At 41.7% G+C, this 26,577-nt stretch overlaps 1 protein-coding gene across 2 annotated transcripts; it reads right to left on the bottom strand.

The window, feature by feature from the left end:
• Positions 1-5,536: 5,536 nt before the first annotated feature.
• On the bottom strand, positions 5,537-25,301 carry SUDS3 (SDS3 homolog, SIN3A corepressor complex component). 2 transcript variants are annotated; one of them, XM_071762675.1, is made up of 12 exons: positions 25,054-25,301; positions 22,727-22,796; positions 21,738-21,793; positions 21,385-21,456; positions 19,250-19,269; positions 18,528-18,684; positions 15,268-15,396; positions 13,518-13,579; positions 12,589-12,610; positions 11,787-11,892; positions 7,796-7,880; positions 5,537-5,648 (listed from the first exon to the last, which is right to left on the bottom strand). In XM_071762675.1, the coding sequence occupies exons 1-12, from the start codon at positions 25,217-25,219 to the stop codon at positions 5,550-5,552; spliced, it is 1,044 nt and encodes a 347-aa protein (XP_071618776.1). In that variant the 5' UTR covers positions 25,220-25,301; the 3' UTR covers positions 5,537-5,549. The 2 variants fall into 2 exon arrangements, with proteins under 2 accessions (XP_071618776.1, XP_071618775.1); XM_071762674.1 differs by having other exon boundaries at positions 15,268-15,363; positions 25,054-25,285.
• Positions 25,302-26,577: the final 1,276 nt, after the last annotated feature.

Raw genomic sequence — 26,577 nt, 5'->3', positions numbered from 1 at the left:
CTTCAATGGTTACTCACCTCCATCCTGCCAGGGTGCCTGAGGACTCTGCCTCCAAACACCCACTGCTGTGTGCAGGCACCCATGGGTGCAGGCTCTGCTTCCAGTACCACCACAGCTCTGTCAGCCAAGCCACATAATGAGACAGTACACAGGAACAAATAGGTCCTGCAGGAGACTGAGGTCTTCCCCCAAAACAATTTAAGAGGCTCATTAAACCAGTTAATGGAGCAGGAGCAGCACTGGCAACATGCTGCAGCAGTTCCAGTTTCCTTTGTAACAACGTCCCACAAGACTTCAGCATTGAGCTTGGGCACTAAGTGATATTTCAAGAGCCCAACTGAGCGAGGCTTTTCAGGAGCTGGAGAGTGCAGTTCCTCCTCAAAAAACCCACAGAAGATAAAAACCAAACGAGCAAGGTTTTCCCCAGGCTCTGATGATGATGGGTGGGTCGAGCACCCAGCAAGAAAGCAGGCAGGCAGGGCTCACCCTCACCACCCTTGGCAGCACCCACTGTCCACAGGAGGGCATTCAAGGGACAAAAATGCTCACCAAGGAAGAAGTCAGGGGATGTGAAGTGAGAGCTTTGAGATACAAGCAGGAGATGGGATCACAGGACAAGAGTATTTCTCCCCAATGATGAATAATTCTTCAGTATTCTGAGGTGATCAGCTGCTACTGTCAACTCTTTGTTTCAACAGAAATTATTTGTCAGACATCCCTTGGGAAAAGCCCAACCAAACAAAAAATTCCACTTACCTTTTGATTTTGAAGCAAGCAGACATGGAGCTATGTCCATGTGTCCTCAAAGTCCTCTCCAAACCCACGTTCAGCATCTGTTCAATCTGACATCTTTCAGTCACAGATTCCACACAGGATTTACACCACCGAGCAGAAACCTTGATTTAAGACATATTTTAACCTTGATTTGCCTTTGTATTTATCTTTATTAAAGATATTGCCTTTCATTAATGAGGAGAGTCATTAAAATAGCAGAGAGCTGCAAGCAATCACTGTCAAAGAATCTTCTCTCAATAAAAGTAAGGAGCACTAATAAAGTGAAATGAAAAAAAATCCACGTTTCATCACTTTCTATTCTGTTTTTTCCCCTCTTCCCTCCGTCAAGATTTGGGGCAGAACGCATCAAAACAAATCAGAATTAAATGAAAAATGACAAAGCTACCTTAGGCATAGGGGACAACTGATAGGTTTCAAATTGAAGATTGATTAAATAAATCAGCAGCTGTTTCTAGGGAGTTGGATCTCTTTAGTTCCAAAGCCCTAAAACTGCCTTTGCATCACTACTGTAGAGCCACAGGTTTAATTAACTCTTCCTGTGTCTCTGTTACTGTCTCATTTATATGAAGGGAGTTCAGACTTTCACCCTGCTTAAACACCACTGAAAATATTTTGCATTTGTGTCTTTTGTCACCTGTTATTTTAACTTTAGTGCCAGGGTTCTGGCACTAAAGGGTTCTGCCAGGTTTAGTGCATTTCTCTGAGCCCTCATCCCCTCCCCACCTCTTTCTTAACCCATTTCCCTGATCAGAGGGAAAAATGCCCAAAGCCTTTTGTGGGTTTTTTGGCTCTTGGTGAAGTAATATAAACCCAAGCAGCTCTTTACCCACATTTATTAACAAGACTGAAATCAAGAATATGTTCAAGAAAAGCACTCATGCATAAAAAGGAGGAATCTGAACACCTAGCACTGGCTCTGCTGTAAAGAAACAGGTGCTTAATGTAGTCAAGATACTTCAGCATCCTAAATTTAAGCTGATGTTAAAAATTAAAGGTGTTTCCCAAACTCAGCAGAGCATTAAAAATAGTGGAATTCTGCAACTGAATGAAATTACTATGTTTTCAATCCATCACTTGTTTTCTAAATACTTAATATAGATTAAATTTTTATTTTTAGAACAGGTCAAACCAAAACTGGTAACAGCAAACTTTAAACACAGATTTTCTTAATAATTCAGAATTTGTTCTCTACTCCTGTGGAGCAAGAACCCAAAAGGCTTTTCAATTTTTCTTTTTACTGACAGAGGAAGGATCTCAATTATTCATGAGGGTCACAAGCAACATTTTGCTCATCTAGACTTCATTTTTTTATGTGGCCCAGGAATGTATAAAACCTTACAATCAATCTGCAGTTGTTAAACCACTTTGTGTCACTACAAAATTCTAGAGAAAACAAGAGCTAAAAAAGAAAATTTCTTTAATTAGCATTCATCCTAGGAAACACTCTTTGAAACCTTTCTGTGAGTATGATGCCAAAAAAGCCACTGGAATTTGGTTCACTGATCTGGCCCTGGCTTCCCACCCACTTCAGCACCTCGTGGCTGGGGGACATGGGTCCTTTTTTATTTTGCCCTCCATCAACATCAGTCCATTTCTCAGGGGAATGAAAAAAAAAAAATGCTTATTATGAGTCAACACCCAACTATAACTTAACCTTCAACAAAAATCTGGTTTTGGCAGAGGTTTCACTTTTAACATGACTATAACAAGGACTGAAAATTATTTATTTACTTTAAACACTGTTGATAACGAGTTAAATCTTTTCATACCTGTAGAAAAGCCATTTCTGTTCACTGAGGTTTTGAATTCTTCAAGACTCATGTTAGACAGGCAAGGGGCAGACAAAAAAAGCCCTTTTTCTCTTTCAATTGAAGCAAGACTTGTCCATCTCCTTGAGTAACTTGTCTCTATTTTTCCAACCAGTGTCAGAAAGCCTTCATTTCTACAGCTTATGTCTATACTTCTGATCTCCTCATGCCTCATCCTTGCCACAACATATTTTGAACATCCTTCTAGGATTAAAAGATGTGCTGCTTCCCCAAGTGCACAATAACCACTGCATTCTTTACAGGCCATTACAGAACAGCCTGCCTGAAAAACCAGGATATAATATTCCTAAACTCTGCAAGAGGAGACAGATCTGGTTTTTATGGTGATCAACCACGACTTTCATCTCATTAAAATAACAAACCATGGATGAAGCACCCCTGAAGCAAAATTCCTTCAGCATAGTAGTGAAATTTGAGCAAACCTGGCTACAAACCCACGCTCAGGACTGTCAAAAGCAGAAAATGCTGTTCAAATGTTGATCCAGAGGCACTGGGGAAACCAGCAGTGGATAAAGAACTCTGACAGAAGGAAATTGTACAAACCTCATGCATCCTTCCTGAAGATCCAAGACCAGGGTAAAAGAGCAGAGTTTGAGATCAAGTTTTGACACTTTTCATGCCAAAACACCACCTGACTCTGTACCAGTTCCATAACCCACTTGCCCAGTCAGTACAACCCTGCACTTACCCTTCCTCCTTCCCACCCAGCCTGCTCACTGGAGTGTCCACATGGGGTCCCAGCAGAGGGAAATCCTATGACAGTCCCACAGGAATTCACTTCCAGAAGACTAAGAATTCTATTTAGAATAGAATTTTCACCACCTTCCCTACCTCCTCCAGCTGATGGGAACACATCCTTTTGGCAGCTGTTCTTATCACCCTTCTGCCACAGCACAGGGGTGGTGATCAGATGTCGATTCAGATTAAAAAATGACACCCAAGCTAAATAATTATGATTACACAATGCACACCTACACCATGTCTGGCTCTGAAAGAGCTGCTGCACTTCCACACTTCTACCAATAAAGTTACCCCAAAACAGTTAACAAAGCAGCAGCAAAGAGATCACCTGCAGGTTGGCAAGACTGAACCAAAGGTCCCAGCTATTTCCACAAACAGAAATATTGATGAAAGGATATAGGAAATAAATCCTGCACTTTACTTAGCACTTTTTATTATAAGAACTGTGATGCTCATTTTAAGACTCAGAAAAATCCTGTTGTGTACATCACCACCTTATTAAAAACCTGTCACATATGCAGAGGATGCTGTTACATGAAGTGTGCTGTTAACCTGACAAAATACAGCCTGCTGCTTTCCACCTGACAAATACTGCAGAAAAGGTGGCACATTTTCAAGGGGTGTGAAACAGACACCTTCTCCTTTCCACACCAAGGCTCCAAAGCCAGTTGTAACCCTAAACACAGTGAAAAGATGTAAGGTGTCTCAACCACAAAGGCAAGATGTCAAAAACTCAGCCATAACACTCCAAATTTACATGTGCACATCAGTTACTGGGAGGTGACTGCCACCCACCTACAGGAAGGAAAAGAAATGGAAACAGTGATTTAAAATACTTTCTTTACACAGAAAGGCTAGACAGATGCTGAACAACAAAGCAGGTAAAAAAACCAGAAAAGATGTCTCAAAATGACAGATATCAATAAAGGCAGAAATTCCAACTTTTCTTTTGTCCCATAATCAAAAGGAGCACAAAGTTCATCTGCACAGAAGGCAAAGCTCTGAGAGCATTGCCAGTGCACTGTGTAGTTAATGCCAATGCAGTCACACGTGGTACCAGTGGTTTCAGCTGTCAGCAAAGGCTGGGAATAACAGAGGAATGCCAGAGGAGGAGCTTTAAATATCTTGGAAGAGAGGATACCAATAGCATCACTTGAGCATTTTCACTGTGCTATTGGAGAACTTGTGTAGAATCCAGTATCACCTCCAGTAATGAAAACACCTTTCAAAGGAAAAGGTTTTTGTATGACACTTTGGGAACAAAGAAAACAGCTTTTGGTGTCAGGTGACACCCAAAAGGGTGTCAGTGCTGATTCTTACTCTGTATCAGACTTCTTTGGAAGATAAAATAGATCCAATATCTTCTATAAGCAGGATTCCAGAAATTACCTGTTCCTTTAAGTGTCAGTATCACACATATTGTTCACAGTCCTCCTATCTGCAAAGCCCAGTTAATTAATCCTTTGGTTTATAAGTTTCCACCAATTTCAGGATAGAAATAGATATAATCTTTGCTTGTTTGTTGAAGGGTTTTTTAACATAAAGAGAAACAAAAGCTTCTGATTAACCACATATGACTGCTTAACTACATTAAGATAAGTACATTTCAGCAGTTTCTGAGCCACTCACTTTCCTTCACTTGCCTCAGTGCTCAAGTCTTTGAACAGTTCATTCAGTAAGGCTCATGTCCAATACCAGGTATTACAAATTCATCTCTTGGCTGCAGCTGAGAGCTGGCAAGAATCATCTTTTTCCCAACAGCCTGAGTCTTGCAGGGAAACGAAACCAAAAAGAACAAATAACCTCAGGTCCTGACAAGCAGAGATTCTTCCATTGGTCTGATTCAAAACACAAATGCTAGGCTGTTTCCAACATACAAAGTTCCATCTATGCACCTCAAAACAATGATGAAACAAGCATGATGCAAAGTCTTCTTAAATAGTCACCTAAAATATAAAGACAGCATACAGAAGCTTGATGCAAAATCCAGAAATAGTCCAGGGCAGTGCTTGGGTACCACTAAAGATTTAAGGACTACTGGGGGTTATGTGGCCAGCCACAAACTGTCTTGGAAGGGGTCACACCAGCATTCTCTGCTGCTGAGTGAACAAACTGCCAGTCCCCATCAGAGGTTTGTCTGTCTATTGGGTTTTTTTTTTTAAAAAAAAAGAAAAAAAAAAAGAATCATGCAGCTGATCGTCGACGAATCACAAAGACTCCTCGCTGCAGCTGTCCCAGATAGATTCTCATCTTTGTGCTGTCACTGGTTTTCCTCACCCAGATCTGCATGAAGTAAAAAAAAAAAAACAAAATAAAGGGGCAGGGAGATACATTGGGGAGAAAAAGGGTAAACCCAAGTAAGTAATAGACAAATTAATCCAGGTATTCTTACTATCAGATAGGAACACTTCCTCTATTCAAGGTGCACAGATGATGATGACCTTGCCCCCCCCTCCCCATTAGGTATCTGCAACCTGAGCAGAAAAAGGAAATAAGGTTTCTAACTTCACCACCTGAACCTCCTGCTCAAAACAGTCTTCAAGAAAAATTACTCTTCAAGTATCATCATGGAAGGAAGTTTCTTTCTGTTATAGTTAGCAACAGAACTCTGGCATTAAGCTTTACCTGATCAAGAGTAAGTAGATCCAGAGATCATAAAATTACCTATCCTGGGCCTTGTCCAGACAAGTAACTATTAAAATTAAAAAAAAAAAAAGCTTATTCTGATTTTGTTCAGTGAAACATTTCCCACAGTGTATTAAATGAACTGTACCTGAAGAGCCTCTTTTTTAAAAACACCTGCATGGAAGAACTCAGATAACTTGCTGATATACAGGATGTTTCAAATGACAAACTGCTTCCATGGAGGCAGCAACTCAATTTTTAAAAAATAAAAATAACTTAAGAACTTAAGATCCAAATATTCATACTTTAAAAATCATATCTGAGCAAAACTCCAGTTTCAGAAAACTGATTTAAGCCTTCATATGAAAAAAAGATGACTGAAGTTATCTACTTCCTTTCCCTAGCCACAAGAAGTAAACTGTGTGCCATGAGATCTCTATTTCTTAGTTCAGCCTTTTCACTTTGAGCCTTAATGGAAATGCTCATGGGGAGCCACTCTGCAAATATTTTTGGTAACATTCTTTTGAATAACTTGACTTCTTTTAGAAATGCTTTGAACTTCTGACTCTGGTCTACACTTAGAATCCTCAAACCTAGGTCTATCTTCTAGCTTTTAAATTCAAGCTGATCCAGTAAGATGATAGTTTAGTAACCATGGGTTCAGAAGTGTGATAAAACCTAAGATGAGGATACCTTCTCATTTCAGTGCACTTTTCAATATTTATCTCCTTTGGCTTTATATTGTTGCAGTAAAACAGCACAGGGCAAACAACTACCTCCTCCCCAGCCTCTCCCAAAAACCCCCACACAACTAAAAGAAAACCTACTGCCTCATTTTAAAGTCCCACCCATGTAATTATCATTAATGGATTGCATTTTCTGCAAGTTTCAGGTGGGATGTTCCCAAAATACCAAGCTTCAACGTTTAATAACTTTAATCAAATTAGCAGTCCTATATTTTTAACAAACCTGTTAGCTTGCTACTGCTACTTTACCTGATAACCCTAACTCAATCCTTGAGTGTAGCAACTGCTGTTGCAAGTTGTGCTGCAAAGTATTTCCCATCTGCACCTCATTTTGTTGAAAATAAAATATTTTCCCTTAGCTTCCAAAACAAATTAAAGCAACTTCATTGGCTAATTGGACAGAAGTGCATTCAAGACTACCATTTCTTCCTTGAAGGGTCTGGAATCTGCAATCAAAGAATGACCTGATGGCTGTGCCCAACAGATGCACTGCTCAAGCACTTAAGTTTATTTTGCAGGAAGATTCTCATCAATCTTAGGCAAGCACCCCTCTCCACTTGCTTCTCTAAGCCCTAATCATTAGCCACAAGGAAACAGCCTCAGAGAAATGATTCACTTGCCCAATCTCCCAAGGAGGTGATGAATGCTGCCAGCTTACTTCCCAGGTCAGGGGAGCAGGAGGAGTTTTCTCCCCTAACTATTAAATTTGGTGACAAAACCTATGCTCTCAAAATAGTGGAAATGAAACTTGTGAAGGCAGTGCCAATGAGATGCAGCAGGTCTGCATTTCTCATTTTTCCTTCCTGCCAAACTACCACTTGGAAAATGTAGGAACATTCTTCAGAAGCACAGCAAAGTCTCTCCCCAACTCAGCTCTATTTCAAGAAGAGTGCTCCAAATTCAGTTTTATCTCAGATTCAGCTTCTTCAGACACCAGACAGCTAGGTCCTATCTGACAGTAATATTGATTTTTCTCTTAGTTTTTACTAGACAGACATCTACCTGCCTGCACTGATCCATGGCTTCCCCCACCCTCATGACCAACAAAGCAGCCACTACCTCGTTGGCACCCACAGAGCTGATCACACAGCTGATCTTGGTGTTCTCTTTAGACTCCAGGTAAATGGCCTGGCTCTTGTGGTACCTGCAAAAAGAAAACCACAAAACTATTAGCTGTCCAAAGGCTGCAAAAAGAAAGAAGAGCAATATTGATAAGCCCAGATTTCTCCAAGCATTTGGACAGAATAAATATGAAGTCTGTCTTTTTTTTTTCCACACCACTTTTCCCATCTTCCCAACACAGCTTCTACACACACCCTTCCCATTTGAATGGTGCTTCAGAATGCACAAAACTCTCTCAATTCACATTCAGTTCTGTAAACAGATTTCACATCTGAAAAAAGAAGGGGCAGAGCAGAAGGCTGCAGGACAGGAGAATACTGACTGACAATAAGCCCAAGTTTCAAGACTTAATCAAACCAGCTTTTCACATGCAGAGACAGGATGGGTTTTAGAAGGCAACTCTGCATTTTGCATGACAGTGCAAAATTCACAGTCCCCAATTTAAAATTACTGGTGCACCACCCCCATGACCTGTGCTCTATCAGCACAGCCTATGTGCTGTTTAAACAGAGACCTCAAGTTTCTAATAGGGTGGTGGTGTGTGAAAATACCCTGAAAAGGTAAGTGATGGGTAACTAACTCAGTAAGAAGCTGTATATACTTGCTGTAAGGAAGCCATGCCTCTGCATATCCCTTCTTCCCTTTTTAGATCTTATTTTAGTCATGCTATATTGTTTTATACAAGATACACTCAGAAAAATAAATAAAAACTTCACAACTTGCATAGTCTTGCCTTCTTTGCAAACCATCTTTCTGTTGAGTGCTGCAAAGTGCACCAGACAAAACTCCCCTGTTTCTCTTTATTCTGCCAGGGAGAATAGGCAGAGCTAATTATCCTGAAACTGATTATTTGCAAGTAAATTATCCTAATCAATGTAACACCACAATTGTGTTTCCAACTTTAACCTAATCATGATGTGTTTTATATTTAACTGGGCAATGCAAGCTGCAGAATCACCACAGAGATTCCCTCAGTAACTACTCAGCATGTAACTCCCTGCAGTCTGACTGGCAGGCAGCTATTTGTCTAAATACACAGAGCTGCATCATATTTAGAGCTATTTCTACAACAACCATACTGTAAACATGGAAGTCTTCCAACACTTCATTCCATAATCTCTCCCTACTGGCTCACGTCCTCAGAATTTTCACACTGCCCACTAGTAACAAAAATTAATAGTGTCAGCTTTCAGCCTTCCAATTTTACTAATTACCAAGGGGCTGGGCAGGGTAATAAAAAAAAAAAACCAAACCAAACTCAAATTCTGCAATCTTTAGACACTTGTAGCCAGACACACAGAATGTCAGTGAATCCAGGGCAATGCAGTCACAGCAATGAGCCAAACATCTTCATTCACTGAGCTCAGATGATCATTAATTGATATAAAGGATCAGCAGAAGCTGCTGCAAAAACCACACTGCACTAAGATAAAACAAAAATCTCAGTCCAGTGGTGTCACACCATGCCATCCTGTGAGTGCTTAAGCAAGGAGAGCTGATGATCTTAACAAACCCATTGCACAAGTTTGAGTGCTGCAGATACCACTGCAAATGCCAACTCGTTACCTCTGCCTGCAGAGGTAAAATAAATAATAATTTATAAATAATAATAAAATAATAATAAAATAATTTTCCCACTCAAACCTTTTATTCCAATTTTTGATTATCACTGAATTCCAAAGCCAATGACACATCAAGCTGGCTTCAGCCCCCAGATTTCACATCACAAGTTACTATCATCAGTAAGTCTGGTAACTGTGCACAGAAAAGTTCAGCACTTTTGCTCTGAGGAGTTGTCCTGGCTGTCTCATGCTCTACACACACTCAGATGGATCAGAAGGCTCAGCAGCCTGGTGCATCTCAGCTACTTGTTCAGGTCTCAGCCTTTTGCAGAGTTTATATACCCACAGGGGAAGAGCAAAGAAGAACTGTGGAAAATACTTTAGTGAAAAATGCAATGGAATTTAAGTTGGCTTTCAAGAGAAGGAACATGCCAGACAATTCCTGCTTTTGCAGTATTTAAAACACACCACAATACTGATAAGTGAAGCCAGCAGAAATAATTCCACTTCCTGATACAAAATATTTTGCTGAAAGGCCAAGATTTTTCAACTGCTTCTCCACCAGAAGATTGATACAAATCACTCTGTATTACTGTATACAGACAAGGCTAAAAGCAGAGATGGATCTTTTACAGTGAATTGTATTTTAGGATCTGGTGGGGGAGGGCAGGGCATATTGACTGAAAATAAAACAAAGGTCTCACTCCACATCTATCTGAAACTCCCTGTACAGAATCTCCCCTCTGGAGCCATGCTTGTGAACACCTGAGGGAGTCCATTACCAGCCTTAGCCATTCACTGCTTGCAGAAAATGGTCCTTCCTGGCTGCTGTCAGGAAATGCAGAAAGCAGCCACCCTCAAGCTGTCACTTCTATTCTTTCAGTTGCATGCAAGAAGCTACAGCCTTAATACACCTTAGAAAAAATTATCCTCCAAAGAGTTACTTCGTTCATTTAAAATACCAGCTACTTGCACAAGTACTATTATTATCAATCAAAAAAATCTAAGCAGAATTATTGCAGCCAAAAAATGTAAAATGCTTATCTTAAAACAGCACAGGAACAAGGAAGGCAGGAAAGGCAGCAACAAGAATTCCTGATAGTGAGACCCCCATAACAACTGAATTCAGCAAGATGAAAAGATCTGTTAAAACATCCCAACTACAGACCTTTCAAAGAGAGATAGTGCTTTAACAGCTTTGTTTTTTGTTTTTTTTTTTTAAGAGATTCATCTGGGCTCACCAAAGCTCTCTCCAGGTTTAAGTGGCAGCTCTCCACATGCTTAAAAATTCTGAAGAATAGTTTATTCATCTGAATATATCCTACAGGATATATGTCACTTTACACAAAAATTATTATGAAAGTAAAAAAAGAACTTCACAAATTTGTAAAATGACAAATGCCTGTTCAGTTCATGCCTGCTTTACACCTCACAGAAGTCTAAGCTCCAGGCAGCAGCTTTTATCAGCTGTATACACTGAACCCTCAGTGAAACCTCACTGTCAGAACACTAGCAGAAAGAAAAACTCATCAACTGTACAAGATGTCTGGTGTCTAGAAAACAAGCTTCACTCCTATCATTTTTGAGATAAAATTACAACCTCACCACTTGTTATTTTGAGCCAGCAGAACACCAAAGTAGGCTACAAATAAACATGAGACTTGCATATTGCTTTCTGCTCAAAGAGTACTAGATTGCCCACTTGATTATCCAGTTTTGCACGTCTCACAGATTATGCTTAACACCTACTAAGATTTCTCTGCAAAATTTAATATTTTCCTTGCATTTTGTGAGGCTTGCACAGCTACATGCTCATAAAACTTAATAGAGCTAAATCCAACCAGCAGCTCTGAAGCTGGTTGTCCCACACAGCTTTGATCTTTAAAGGTTATTTGGCTTTATTAGAAACATTTTTCATTCTGCTCCTCTGGTGCACAACATTTCTTCCACCACCTTATGGATCAATGGGTTTGTGCTCTCCAGAACTGAACATCAGGGCTGTGAATCCTTCCAGCACCACTCTGCCTGCCAGCCTATGTCCTAACTGACCAGCCTCACCCCTGTGTCTGCTGCTGGATCTCTTATTTAACAATAGGTTTGACAAAAATGCTTCTCAAGTGTCCCAGTGTGCACGACTGAAAAGGTTTAAGTCTCTTTTAGCTTGAGCCAGTAGTCTCTCTGGAGTCTTTGCTATCTGAACACTGTTACCACTTAAGTCACAACAATTAGTCCTTGGAGGAAGGGGTTAAGCTGTGCCCAAACACTTTTTGACTCCAAATTCTTTCATCAAAGCAATTGTCTCTGCAGTCTGTCTCTTCACTAGACAAGGCTCAGAGCAATAAAACCATGAATTTACCAGGCCCTACCATCTCTTATCATAGTAGAGTTTTCCATCTTCTATCCGGGCTTCAAACCGCTGCGCTGGAGACTCTGCTGGTGTAGCTGGGAGGTGTTCAGGAGAGGAGGGAGAGGCTGAGAGCAAGAGAGATTGTGTTTAAGACTAGGATGTGTTCACCACAGAGTAGCACATCTGACTGCAGAATTACAATCATTAAGGTCATACTGGGCAGAAATAACAAGCACAAAAAGCTACAAATTCAAATTTCTCAATATTCTCTATTGGGATGAGTTATTCAACCTCTGTCCTGAGGTATATAAATTGTAGCATTCACTGGAATAGAGTACTTCTCTGAAAAATATTGACAGGTAGGTATATACAATACATCCTTCATTTTGGTTTAATTCTAATCCATAGTCAAGTAGATAAATAGGGTCAGAATTACTTAGGGAAAGAAAACTGTCTTGAAATAAAATGTACAGACACCTCTAGAGAGCTGAGGGCATAAAACTAAGTTCTCCACCCCTCCATCTACCTGCCAGGGAAGCAAGCTGGCCAGATGCATTTGCATACAATCAAAAAACCTCTTCCCACAGTTAGATTGTCCCATGCCCAACTACTCCAGCCACATGCATACACTTCCCTTCCCAACCCTGACAAACTCCAGGACAGATGAAGAGGCTCCACACAGAACTTACTCACCACACACAGAGCAATTGCACAGTCAAAACAGCTACACAGCCAAGAACTGTAGTCAGAAAGTCTACAGGAAAATTCTCCATTCAAAACAGCACAACTGTGAACAAGTTCCAATGCAACTGTGAACTCACCTGGTCTCTTGGGTGATTTAAGCTGTATGGAAAGAAAGCAAAACATCAGAGACCTGACAGGAGCCACACAAGTCTGCAGTAATAATTTCAGTCTTACTTTCCATAGTCTAAATGGTTCTTTTTTTTAAATGTACTGTTAAGTGGCATAACAGATGCTTAGAATAACATGACATAAACAGTCAAAGCTGCAGATAATCAGTATCATGATACAGAAGTCTACAAAGTGAACTTTATATCATTCAAATAATCCACTAACGCAAATGAAAATCAATTCCATCTAACTCACTATATTTTGGAACATGATCCAGCATTTCTCAGGGTATACAAAACACAGGAGATAAATCACTAGAGACACCTCGACAGCTGGCACAAAAAACATGCTCCACTACCATCCTCAGAAGCCTTAATGAGAAGCCTCTTTTATAAGAAATTACACCAGCCTTAAAGCATTTAGCAAGAAAGCAATAGGCTAATGAAATCTAGAACAACTAAGTGCATGCACACTGCATCCTATCCAGTTTGGTGAATTATTGTGATAGTGGGGAGAAGAAAAAAAAAAAAACCATCTAAAAAGCCAGCAAACTAAAGACCTAAACCAGAGGCAGCCTGTGATCTCACTGAAAGGAGTGTTAACATCTGCTCAGCCGTGGGGAAGAAGAAAGAAATTCCTTAAGATAGCTCATCACTTGGTTCAGACAACAGGTAACATTTTAAAATGACAGTCATTTTAATTAGGTTAATTAAACCTATTCAAATAAAAGGGAGGAGATACCATCTTGTTAAATCTTTCATGGTGTTAATTCAGGAAGCCTATTGGGATGAAATACTCCTGGCATCTCAAAACCAAACACAGAACAGAGAGCTCTGTTCTCTTCAGTATTAGCTTTTTCCTAAAAACAATGGAAGTGAAATCAAGCAGTAATCCCTACCTTATTCAGTGTTCTCAGGTCCTCCATTATTTGCTCATCAGTCAACAAATAATTTAGCTGAGGTACCCAGAATTAAGGTTCCCATAAGCTCTTGACAATCAAGGCTAAAAATTAAAGGTCAGACACATTTCACTTGACTCAACATAAGCCAAAAGGTTTCAGCAAAGTTGTCTAAGATTTTGTTGTCATATTTGAGCTGCTTTTGTCATATGAATTAGTACAAGAACTCCACAGAGCCTCATATTTAGCAGCAAATAGAGTGCAAAATCATTTAACTTGTTTTGACATAACCATCAATGAAAACCCTTTAGTGCATTGACATTTACTTCACAGAGGCATCGAGCACCAGTGCTTTTCATCTCACAGTTCTCTAAAGAACTATCTGGGAGCTGAAACACAGACTCATTTCAGATTTTGTACAATTAATCCAATCTCCACCCCCCCTCCTTCTTCCCCTCCCAAACCTAGGAAAAAACCCAACATCTCACAACACTGAAATTAGTGTATTTTAAGCCCTATTAGAGCTCCACTGTAATTTTTGTAGTTTCACAAGCACATCTTCCTACTTCCCTTTTCTACTCTGCCATCCCCACACAAAAGGAAAACAATACCCAAAGCAGTGGACCCTCTCTCCAGCTCTCATCTACAGCATTTCTTCAAAACAGCTGTTAAGCCAAAACTATTCAAAGTATTAAACTAAAGCTAACAATTGTTAGGCTGCATATTTTAAGGCTTTTGGTTCTGATGGACTTTCCTGCCAAGTGAAGAAAGGCAGATCAAGGTTACAACTGTGGCTGCAGTACCAGGTCATGTTCACAGTGAAACAGATTTATTTTGGATGAGATAGGGGCACTAATACTCTTCTTTTTCCTGAAAGAGTGAACAATCTCCAACCAGAAACAGGGTAATTAAACTGGAGGTGCCTGTGACCATCCCAGAAAAACTCCAGAAGTTCAAGGTTTGATATTCCCTTCAGAAAATGTGAGTTACTCAGAAGTCCCAAAATAAAGCTTTTTAACTGGATTTAAGCAATACAAGCTTGGAATCTGGTAACAAGCCTCTGCAAAGCAAATATCATTTGTGCTTATCATCACAGAGGAGCTAAAAACATTTTCATAAGCTATGGAATATTTTAATTAAGGTACATGCAACAAGGATTATACGTATTTTTCTCTCATGATAGGTAAAATCAGATGGATTTTCATCCCTTTTTTACTTCAATGAAGAAATCAAGTACTCCATTTGCTAGATGTATCTCTGTATTAGAGACAAAGTCTTTATCAGAAATGGAAAAACTAGTTTGATATGACAAGTATGATCTTTCTGGCAAATGTTTTGTCACATCCTGAAATGAGAAAAGCTTTGGCTCATGTAAGAAGCCAATTACTATCTATGGAAACAATTACCTTAGCATTTACATGTAATGCTCTTTTAAAGATTTTTCCCTCTGTGAAAAAAAAAAAATTTTGCCTGTAGAATTCAAACTATTCTTGCTGATAAAATAAAAATAGAAATCAAAAGACTTCTCATGACACTGTGAAGCTTAAGTCAGCATACCAAGGGGGCTCCAAAGGCTGGTGGTGTTTTATTAGTTTATCACAGTGTATACCTGATATATTGTATTTTGATATTTCCTAGATTAAAATCTGCTCTTAGCACCTCATTTCCTTTCCTTTCCTGTATGAAACAACACAGATGTAGACACCATGCTGGCCTCCAAGAGGCCTCCAGTGACTCAGTGAAAGGATATCAGGGGCAGGTTTCCTCCTCTTGTCAGGGATGGGAACGGGATCATTTGGTCGTCGCCTCAGTTTCCTGGTCATGATGGGCTTCACTTCCATTGAGTCTGCAGAGCAATGAAGTTGGAGAGCTGAGAAGACTGGAGGGAAAGGAGGAAGAAGCAGCAGCTTTCTACACAGCTGTGAATTCTCCTGTCCCACACAGGATGGACTACAATTCACTTTTGTGTTCAGAGGTTTACACTGAGGCTCCCTTCAGGCTCTGACTCCCCTGAGATGAAGGCAAAGAAAAAGGAAAAAAAAACCCAATCCTACAAAAGTACTAGCTTGGGTGATGCTGTAACTGGAGAACATGCATGCTGAAAGCTGAGGAACTACTGGAGGGACACCAAGACCATCACACTCCCCTCTTCTTACTTACCCTGGACATAGTATCTAGAGCCCCCAACTCTGGTGTCCTTGAGCAGGGAAGGGCCAGAAAGTTCTGTCAGGATCCTGGCTTACACAGGGAGGCAGGGAGAGAGACTTCTGCACACTCCAAGGAGCAGAAGATGTGCCAGAGCACAGAGCCTGAGGGTTCATGTTTTGTTTAATAGCATGTTCATTATAATTCCCCTCAAAGCATGACATAAATGGGAGAGTCAGTAATTGAGATCCTTTGAGGGTCTAATCATGGTCATTATTTGAATCTGTAAGTATAAGACTAAACAAATTAGGCTATGTGGGCTGTTATATATTTCCACTTACACTTTTTTCAGGATGTTTTTCTGACCAGAAATCAGGCTTTCAGCTTCCTTAAAAATTGTGCTAGGTTATTATATAGAGGGAGAGGAAAGAAGGACCATACCTCATAAATTAAATGGGCCTACACAGGGCCCAAGGAAAATGATCTTTCCTCTTTCATACAGAAAATTGATTATTTTTTTTTTTTTTTGGTGATAGCTGCCAGCATCCAAGCTGGAACTGCTGGCAGTTCAGTAAGAGCATTGTGATGCCATGGTTACAGCTTTCATTGCCTGGAAGTTAGCTTGGGGACACTTAAAAGCTCCATCAGGTAGATATAACAAGCACAATGATGCTAAAAGGATTCAGGACAAATTTCTTTAGTGCTCATGCTGTCTGCTTTTGAACAGATCATTTAAAATGCAAAGTTTGTGGAGCTCTTTGCTAACAAAACTCAGGTAGTTAACAGCATGTCATACATCAGCTACAAATCCATTGCTCTCTTTTTCTGGTTTCCAAGCTGGAAAAACAGCTTTGTCAAAAGAATACAGATAATTACTGCATTCAAGACTGATACAAGCCTGACAGAGTAATTTTGAACACAAATAGTATTTAAATTCAGATTATCTAAAAATGTTTCAAATTATTATTAATGAAATGAACCTAATTAATAACATGCAGAGCAGCATTTGACAGGAAATAAATTGTAGCATATGCACTGGGGAAAAAGAAAAACATCTGTTTAAAATTGCAACACAAGTCTCATCACCAAGTAATTATCTGAAATTACAGTTTGTCCAAATGTCTACAGGTAGGGCTTAACTGAACTACTTCACTCAACCTTTCACAAATCATTCCTTAATTTATGAAGATATCTTGAACTGGCAAGAAAAATACCACATCTTAAATGCTAAACACATCATCTCAGCTCTCCAAGAATTATTCACACATCTTTAAGGACACGTGAATCACATCCTAGGTAGTCCTGAAGTCTGGGAAGCCTCTTTGGCTCCCTCCAGATGTGCAGCTTGTGAAGCTCTGCATGTTCAATACACACTAAATGCCCTTTTCTTTTCCTCAAGGATGACCGTGCTGCACATAACATAACAAATATTATGGTAAAAGCTTAAAAAATAAAAATAAAGTGCAACCCACCAAGCCTGTGCCAAAGGGAATGTTACCTCTAGGACCAAAGCTGAATTTGAAAACCACCAAATATTAATAGCCCAGGAGACACTAAAAATGCAACTTACTGTGTTGAATGTAAGCCACTCTTCTCATTATAGACCCTTTTACAAGAGCCTCAGAAGAAGGCTCAGGTTTGAAGCAGTTACTCAAAGTGAATGCAACCAAGCTGAGGAGGCTTTTTCTTTCTAAAAATTAGTTTCAAATGAGTTGTCACAGAGCTGTTATGTACATTGCTTAAAATGTGAATAAGGCAAAGAGATCAATTTTCTTCTCTTCATCCTGGCATCCTGTATCTTAAAATTGTGACAAATCAGCTGAAAGTCAACACCAAACAAGTTTCCAGAAAAAAAAAAAAGCTTCATAGTCTTATATTTACTGTGAAACATCCGAAGAACTTTGGGATTATCTAGATTCATGAAAACTTCATAAAGGAAGCTTTGAAGAGCTGCTAAAGGACCAAGATTTAACCTCAAACACAAGTTTTGCATGAGGCTTAATACTTAAAGAATCACACTACAGAATGCTCTAGAACAGGAGGCAAATATTGCCACCTAATGAGACTGCAGTGTTCCCAGAACTCAGCCAAGCCCATTCATCAGGCTGTTGACTTGCACCCTTCCATACACTCAACTTCCAGAGCTTTTAAAAACCATCAAGTCCCACATTGGTATTTCTTAGACTCCAATGCATGTTCACACCAAAACCTGTGATTTCTAAAGAAGCCACTTTTCCCTTCTGCCTCCTGGAAGGCAGGAGATAAGGGATAACACACACAGAGTGGATCTCTTCTCCACAGCCTCTCCCTGGAGCTGTTTAATGAAGCTGCTCATCTCTTTTGCCACTGCCAAGGCATCAAGGGTACCATCTAGGCTCGTGACATAAATCTCTCCATTTAATGTCCATTTGCCAGAGCCTGGACACGTAGCTCACAAATCTATCTTTCTGGCTTTAAGGAGCATATTTCAACCTTTACTGTTTTGCCTTCAACCTCTTGACCACCCATTACTGAAGAAAAAAAGGACACAGTCTACAACCTGAGACCAGCAATTACATCACCACTGTGGCTTAGCTCAATAGATGCCTGATGACAGGAACCAGAGAAGCCTCTTTCCCTGCACACAATGTCCACCCTGCCTCTCCACTCTGCTGCTTCACTGCCTCTATTTTGATTCCCCTGTTTGTAATTCAGGTCACTCAGCTTTATTAGACTGCTTTGTTCATTAAAAGACCACCAATCTGTGCTGGCATTTGGAAAGCTTCAAAGCCTTCCAGGTGTCTGTCTAAACCAGAATTGCTACCTTGATATCCTTTTCTTCTCTAAGCAGCAGCAGAGTGGATAAGATGTCTATCTTGTTTTTACCTCCTGTTAATTCCATGGTTAGCTTTTCATTCTCAATCATTTTCTTTTTCTCTTCCAACTCTGCAATCAGGTTTTCCTTAAGCTCAATTTTCTTATCTTCAAACTCCTTTGCTGCTGCCTTTTTTTCCTTGACGTAATTTTTTTCCACCTGATCTGTCTAAATGCAAACCAAAAGAACATGAAGGTTAATTAAGGAACCAATGACTCAATACAACAACAGCTTCTCTTAATGGCTGTATTGATTAGCTTTTTAGTTCACAACTGGAGCCAGTTCTAAAAGATTATCAATATTCACAATCAACAGAAAACCATCTAAAAATGACCAAGCAAGCAGCACCATATTGGGAAAGGATTATTTTTTTTTTTTAACTTTTAAAATGTTGCATACCATAACAAGTCTCTAGCAGACATTTCTCCAGATTTATAAACAGCACTACCATTTACCATCTTACACACAAGCTGTTTAAACAAGTCAAATGCACAGCCAGCAGCCCAAAAGCAAATATTTCTTTTAATTCTGTTTTTATGACCAAGTCCAGAAGTTACTTGAAGTAATACCAGCAGCAGGCTGGACTACATCACAAGTGTAATAATGCTAGCTAGAGAAACAATATTTCTTTAATCCTTCTGGGAAAGCAAGCACAAGTACAACTTGATGAAACAGGAGGTTTATACCTCTTCCATCTAGTCAATAGGTATTTTGAGAAATTAAGACTACTCACTTCCAGCTGGAGGAACAGTTCTGAAAGAGAAGAAAGGTTTAATTTATTATCTTCCAAGATGCACAAAATTACTTTCCTACCATTTTCAGTCATTGAATATTGCAGCTGAGAGGCAGTGACAACATCTACTCTTGCTTCACCTTTTTATGCTCAAAATACATAAAACAAGAAAAAATTCCACACAAGTGTGTTGCTAATTGAAGTTTTTTTTTTTACAGATAGCCAACCAGATTTGCAAAGCTTACACAGCAGTATTAAATCCTTCTTCAAGTTTCTTTAGAAACAATTACTACTAGATACAAACTTCTCAGACAGAAGCCTGGCACATGCAGCAGGATGTGTGGCTGGCAAAACTTCACAGTTCAAGTCAACTTCATGAATTTCAGCAGTGGCTGGTTCAGAAGTAATTAAGCAGCTGCTAGAAGATTCACCTGCTCAACTCACCTCATTTCAAGCTGTTTATGCCTAAGAAAACAAGCAATGAAATTGTTACCTATCCCTGGAGGTGGACTTGTAGCACGTGGGAGGGATCAGTTCAAGTCAGACCCATGGACTCCAAGCAAAAGGAGTCCTGGGTGTGAAAGTCCTGGTGCTGATGGTTGTGAGGTTCCTAAATAACAACTTGAAATTAAGCAGGGTGGGACCTTTCCTGTGTTTCCTGGAGGACATAATGCTCAAAACAAAGTTCTTACTCAGGGCAGAGGCAAGAAAAGCCATCTAAGGCACCTGATCAGCCTTCAAATCATCATATTAAGCTTTGGCAATACCTGAAATAGTAAAAAATTCTGTGAAGCTCAAAGGCTGCAAATTTGTTTGGGAGGAGGCTGTAGTAGCAACACTGTACTATTGTCTTTTTTTTTTTTTTTTAAAGCTTTTTCAAAAAACAAAATAGAAATAAAATATGATGATGATGGCCAACTAAAAGTCAAACCTTTTGTTTGCAAAGCAATTGTGCCATGCAACCAGTAGTACAGAGATAATCAAATACAGGGAAATCTAAACTGTTGCTTTAATATCTGACTTCTCAAAAAGAAAACCACCACTAAATCTCAACATGGGAAGGATAAAAGACAATTTTTCCTGTGGTACCAGGCAGCAGGATTTTTTTAATGCTAAAATTGAAAGTTATCAACATCTGCCCCCCTGTGGAAATATTAAGTTTCTGCAGCATTGGCCTTTGCCAGCCAGACATACAAGTTTGCAGCTAGTCATGATTTTATCAATATAACCCAATATTACCAGAAATCAGCTCCAGTGTACATGAAATTCATCTCAGAAGAAAGCTTCCCATTTACAAGAAGTAGTCAAATTCAATTAAATTCCTCAGGCAAATCCTTCACCACCCTGAACACTTTCAGAAAAAATGAAATTTATCCTATTGCAAGGTACAATGGTGATCATACATCTGCTCCTCATCTCCCAGAGTTAACAGCACAGGATTCACCCAACTTCTCTAAAAGATCAGCTACATTTCCTATTTCCAGAGAACAGTCTCCAAGACAGGAATCTACTGGAAAGGGAAGAGACAAGGAGGGCAAGCACAGAGACATGACTGCCAAGCCATTTTTCTGCAGGAACACACCAGGGGTGTCCCAGAGGGGCTGGGTGAGGCACTGCAACCTGGGCCTTCTGAAACTCAGCCCCAGAAAGCAACATTCAGCAGTGTCACAGCTGAACAGAACAACATCATCAACAAACCCTGGGTATTCAGTGTTCCAGGGCACAAAACAGATCCTTGGGAAAGGCCAAACAGCTTCCCATTCCTGCACACCGAAAGGAACTGTGCACCTGCAGGTTTCCAGACTGCACAAAAGAAGCCAAAGTGGGAGATTTTAGGTCAGGCACTGTGCTAGATAAAAATATTTTTTTGTTGTTGTGCTGTTTCACACAAATGAAAACTAAAATTGCTTATTGGTGCTGCTTCAAACGATGCTGATGAAAGAAAAAAAAAAAATCAAGATGGAACCCTGTCGTGCTTTGCTTTCAAAAAACTTACACTGTACCCTTAATGCAGAAGAACACTTTACTAAAGCAAGTTCCTCAATTTCAAAGGACAGAAAGAACATCACTTTTCTTCAGGTGGTACAAAGAAAGATTAACTTGAATGCAGCACCTTAAAAAGAAATCCAGCTTACCTGCATTTCTTATCCTTTCTTTATACTGCTGGTCCAATTTCTTCATTCTTTTCTGGTATTCCTGAAGAGTACCTGGTTGAAATAAATTGTGCATCTAGTTTGCTTCTTTTGATAAGCATGTTCCCTCTTTTTTCAGAAAGCCAACAACTACTCTTAAGAAATGTTTCTGTACACAATGTCTTGACTACAAGTGTTTAGAGGGAAAAGGATGGGAAGTGGGTGACATTTTTCACTTGGCAGCATGACAGAGCCAACACTCAGTGAAGGATCTTGCAAACTCCTCATCCTTCTACAACCTTTGAAGAGTGCTGAAAGTTCTTTAGAAGTAAAAAGCTCCCCCCTTGAAGGCTCACCTTCCTGCAGCTGTTGTAACTGCCTCTTCAGAGATGCCAACTTGTCCTGATACATCCTGCAAAAAAAAAAAAAACAAAACTCCACTGTGAAACCAACTTTGTGTCACCAACTGTTCAGGTGACAAGAATGTTGACCCAGAATTAAAAGCTTTTCAGAAGAAGGAATTCAGGGAACAAATGAACAACTAAAAGAGTATTATTAAAATGAAAGGTTATCACTCAAAACCCTGCCACACCTTTGGTTCTACAATGTACCCAAAGCAATTATTTTGGGTGCAGTTCAGGATGAGATTTCTGGTTTTTTAAATACTGAACTCTTAAATGTGACTTAGATCTACAGACCCTTTACAACAGAATCCTTGTGCCACTTTGGCAAGTCTGAACATTTTAGTTCCCTGCTTATAAATGAGAAGGTATTTCCTCACATAGATCTTGACATTATAACAAAACAAAACCCCAAAGTCTATTCCTGCTCCTGTTGCAAACTTACATTTCCTTTCTCACAGATCTGTGGTATTAACACAGGCCAAGTCTTCCTGACCTGCACAAAGAGATCTCTCTGCCAGGAAACAAGGACAGAAAATACTGCAAATACACCTAAGGAAATTAGTTTAAGCCTCCAAGAAGCCCATTATCTTAGACAGGACTGGTATTCTGTTTTTAAGGGGTTTTAACAGGCATCTTGCTTTTTGATTGGCTCATATACAGTAGATCCTTTATTTTAATGGATTTGTCAGCAACAGACAGAAAAACCCAGCTGCTCCCAGAAACTTGTACCTGCTGCTTTGCCCAGAACAGCAGCAGTGCTCAGTTTGTTGAATATATACAGGACAGAGAAAGAAAATGAGGCAAGAAGAAATACAAGTAAATGGACTTGTTACTTACTACATTCAGCTGGGCACTTCAAAAACTCCAGTGCAATGTTTTATGCAAGAAAGCCCCAAATAAATAAAATATTAGCTTATTTTTTATTAGAATGGGTTACTTACTGTTCTTTCATTTCCACAAAGTCTTCTTCCTCATGTTTTGCCAGGTCAGTTTCACTGGCATCCTCAGTGTCTGAAGGAGGTAAGGAAGCAGTTGTTAAAATTCAAGTAGTGTTTCAAAAAGGTGAAAACAGTAAATTATTTAGAAACAAAGAAACAAGCAAAATCCCCAGATCCCTGGCAATTTAACCTCAAATACACAACCAGGCCACCAAAGAGATGAATTCAGAACTGAAATGAATCATCTCTTTCCTGCAACTGCAAACAAACCTGTGCAAATCCTCTGGCAGTGCTGCAGTGAAGTTTACATCAACTCTAAACAACTTCAGCTTCAGACACTGGGGTAATTTCTAGTTTAAGATGAGAGGCTCTATGTTAATGCTCACATCCACAGAAGTGTAACAGAAATAGCCTAAAGGACTCAGAAAAATGTTTACAGGCTTCTCCCATGACATAATAATCTGCATGGAAGGCAGTGACTGAAGCAGCTCTCACTGCTGCTGCATCTTGGCCTCAAACACTCCACAACAAAACTGCCACCAGCAGCTTCTCTTAGGAGAACTTCCCACTAATCAAGTTAATTGCTGTGATCTGAACTTCTTAGCTACACACTGGAGTACTTCAAGATGTACCTGAAACAAAGACCAGATACAACGACAGCCCCAGCTTCATGAATGGATAATATAAACTCTAAAAAATTACAGCACTGTGGGACTGCTCGTTTTCTGCTTTGCCTTTTCAGGCTTCTCTTTCATAGAATCATAGAATCACAGAATCCTAGAATCCTAGGGGTTGGAAGGGACCTCGAAAGATCATCTAGTCCAACCCCCCCTGCCAGAGCAGGGCCCCCTAGAGTACATCCCCTAGGAACGTGTCCAGGTGGGTTTTGAATGTCTCCAGTGAAGGAGACTCCACAACCCCCCTGGGCAGCCTGTTCCAGGGCTCTGTCACCCTTACAGTAAAAAAATTTTTTCTGATATTCAACTTGAACCTCCTATGCTCCAATTTACACCCATTACCCCTTGTCCTATCACTGGTCACCACTGAGAAAAGCCTAACTCCATCTCCCTGACACTCACCCCTTACATATTTGAAAACATTGATGAGGTCACCCCTCAGTCTCCTTTTCTCCAAACTAAAGAGACCCAGCTCCCTCAGCCTTTCCTCATAAGGGAGATGTTCCACTCCCTTAATCATCTCAGTAGCTCTGTGCTGGACTCTTTCAAGCACTTCCCTGTCCTTCTTGAACTGAGGGGCCCAGAACTGGACACAATACTCCAGGTGTGGCCTCACCAATGCAGAATAGAGGGGGAGGAGAACCTCTCTTGACCTACTAACCACACCCTTTCTAATGCACCCCAGGATGCCATTGGCCTTCTTGGCCACCTGGGCACATTGCTGGCTCATGGGCATCTTCTTGTCTACCAGGACCCTCTTTGTAAGAGGGGGGTAGCTAAGGATTAATTCCCTTTCCTCCCCAAGGAGAGGCCTTCAGGCCAGAGCTGTGGTGAGCAGGGCACAGCCAGAAAGCCTGAACTGGAGGCACCAATCCCTTCAATCAATCCTTTCTCTGGATTTACCTTAAAACTATGAACTTTAAGCTTACTTCTAGTAAGAGAAAAATCAACACACAAAAGAGAAAACAAAACGTTTTAACTGAAAGAAAAGTGCTGGGTCACAGCACAGGGGACTCCACATTCAGTTTACCTGTGTGTGCAGCCATGGACACAACACCCCCCCCCCGACTGTCACCCCCTGCAACCATCTGCAGCTTTGGCTCCTTCACCTCGTTTATCAGCACCCGGGGGGACTCCAGCTGCCAAAGGCTCATTCTTCATCCCCCTTGAGTTATTTTATGGCTCCCAAGCCCCAGAACACTCTGAGTTTTACTTCCATTAGGTCTTCCCACAAAACCCTTTTCCTCTAAGGTTCTCTCACACCTCAACTTCTGTCCTCTTTCTCCTACTTAACTGCCTTTTCCCTACACACCATGCAAGGCAGTTTCATTGATCAGGTTTCTCCCCACACTCCATCCCCCCTCCCCAGGGCTCTCCCCTTCAGTTCCCCCGCCCTGTCAGCTTTGCTCTTCTCCCTTCCACAGGGAACGCAGCAACCTAACGGGACCTCCTTTGGTTACCATTTTCCTGCCGCTCCAGACCACCCCCTCCCCAAAACCCCCTCACCCACCTCCCCCAGACACTTCCCCCCCCTCCCCAGCACACCGGCCCGGTACAGACCCCTTTTCAACCAGGAGCCCCGGTCCCGTTCCCTCTCCTCCCCTGGGACACCACAATCCGGCCCTAGCCGGGCCCAGCCTCCACGGTACCAACCTTCGTCGGAGTCACGGGCCCGAGCGCTCCGCTCGCCGTCCTCCTCCTCCGCGCTCTCCAGCTCCTCCTCCTCGTAGTACTCGGGACCGGGGGGCATGGCGGGCGCTGCCACCCCAGGAGCTGCGGGTGCCGGCGGCGCGGCAGTCACCAGCCCGGCCGCGCTCATGGCGATGGGATGGGACCAAACCGACACCGACACCGACACCGACACCGACACCGACACCGACACCGACACCGACACCGACACCGACACCGACACCGACACCGACACCGACACCGACACCGCCGCGGGACTGCGCCTCGGCAACGGCCAAGGACCCCGACCGCCGCTTCCGCTTCCGGGGGGCCGCCTCACTGCCGGAGCGTCTGCGCCCGGCGAACGCGGTGGACACCTAAGGACGGAGGGTCCTTACGTAGGCGAGAGGTAATGGACCCGGGTTCGAGTCCCGGCCCCGCCGGGAGAGGTCCCAGGGCTTGACGCGCCCCGTGGGGCGGCTGCCTGGGCTCCCACGCGTGTACGAGGGGCCCTACCTTGGCCTCCAGACACCCCTGGTGTCCCTTCGTGCCGCCAGGCTGACCCTATCTGCCACGATCCGGCTGTACCGCCGGGCACCAAGCATCCACCCGGGGGTGGGCAGAGCAAGCCCGACGGATTTTACCCAAGAGGAGGGGGCTCTGCCCAGAGGCACCGCTCCGCGATTCCAACCTCCCGAACCGGGTGCGTTGGGTCAGGGCTCTGTGCCGACCAGAACTGAAATGAAGCAGCCCGCGAACTTTGCTCGCCTGGAGCCGGGACCGGAGATCTGTTTGCCCTGCTGGACTGTTTGCTGCCCTCGAGTACGCCCGGCACATTTATTTTATTTTATTATTTTATGTTATTTTATGTTATTTTATTTTATTTGGTTGGGTCTCTGGGCTGCAAGTGCCCACTGATGGCTCAGGTTGAGTTTACAACATCATAAAAATAGAGGTGGGACTGGCTAAAGCCCTTTCTCAGAACTAGCCAAAGAATTCTAGAATGGGCTGGGTTGGAAGGGACCTCAGAGCTCATCAAGTCCAACCCTTGCTCCACTCCCCCCGTGGTTCCCAGCCCATGGCACTGAGTGCCACATCCAGGCTCTTTTGAAATATCTCCAGGGATGGAGAATCCACCCCTTCCCTGGGCAGCCCATTCCAGTGTCTGATCACCCTCTCCAGAAAGAAATTCTTTCTAATGTCCAACCTAAACCTCCCCTGGCACAACTTGAGACCTCTTGTGCCCTCTTGTCTTGCTGAGAGTTGCCTGGGAAAAGAGCCCAACCCCCCCCTGGCTCCAACCTCCTTTCAGGGAGTTGGAGAGAGTGATGAGGTCTCCCCTGAGCCTCCTCTTTAAGCTTTATAAACACCATTTTTCCCCCCCTTCCCCAGTTCCTGCCTGTCTGCCATCTACCCCCATGTTTATCCCCTTCATGCCCAGTTCATATTGCTGGGCCCAGCACATCAGTTTTGTGTCTGAGCTGAGGGTAATTAACCCCCCAGGACACT

This window comes from Heliangelus exortis, chromosome 19 (genome assembly GCF_036169615.1).
Source record: "Heliangelus exortis chromosome 19, bHelExo1.hap1, whole genome shotgun sequence".
Lineage (NCBI taxonomy): Eukaryota > Metazoa > Chordata > Aves > Apodiformes > Trochilidae > Heliangelus > Heliangelus exortis.
Note: the sequence above shows the minus strand (reverse complement) of the source record. Positions and strands in the feature narration are given on the sequence as shown.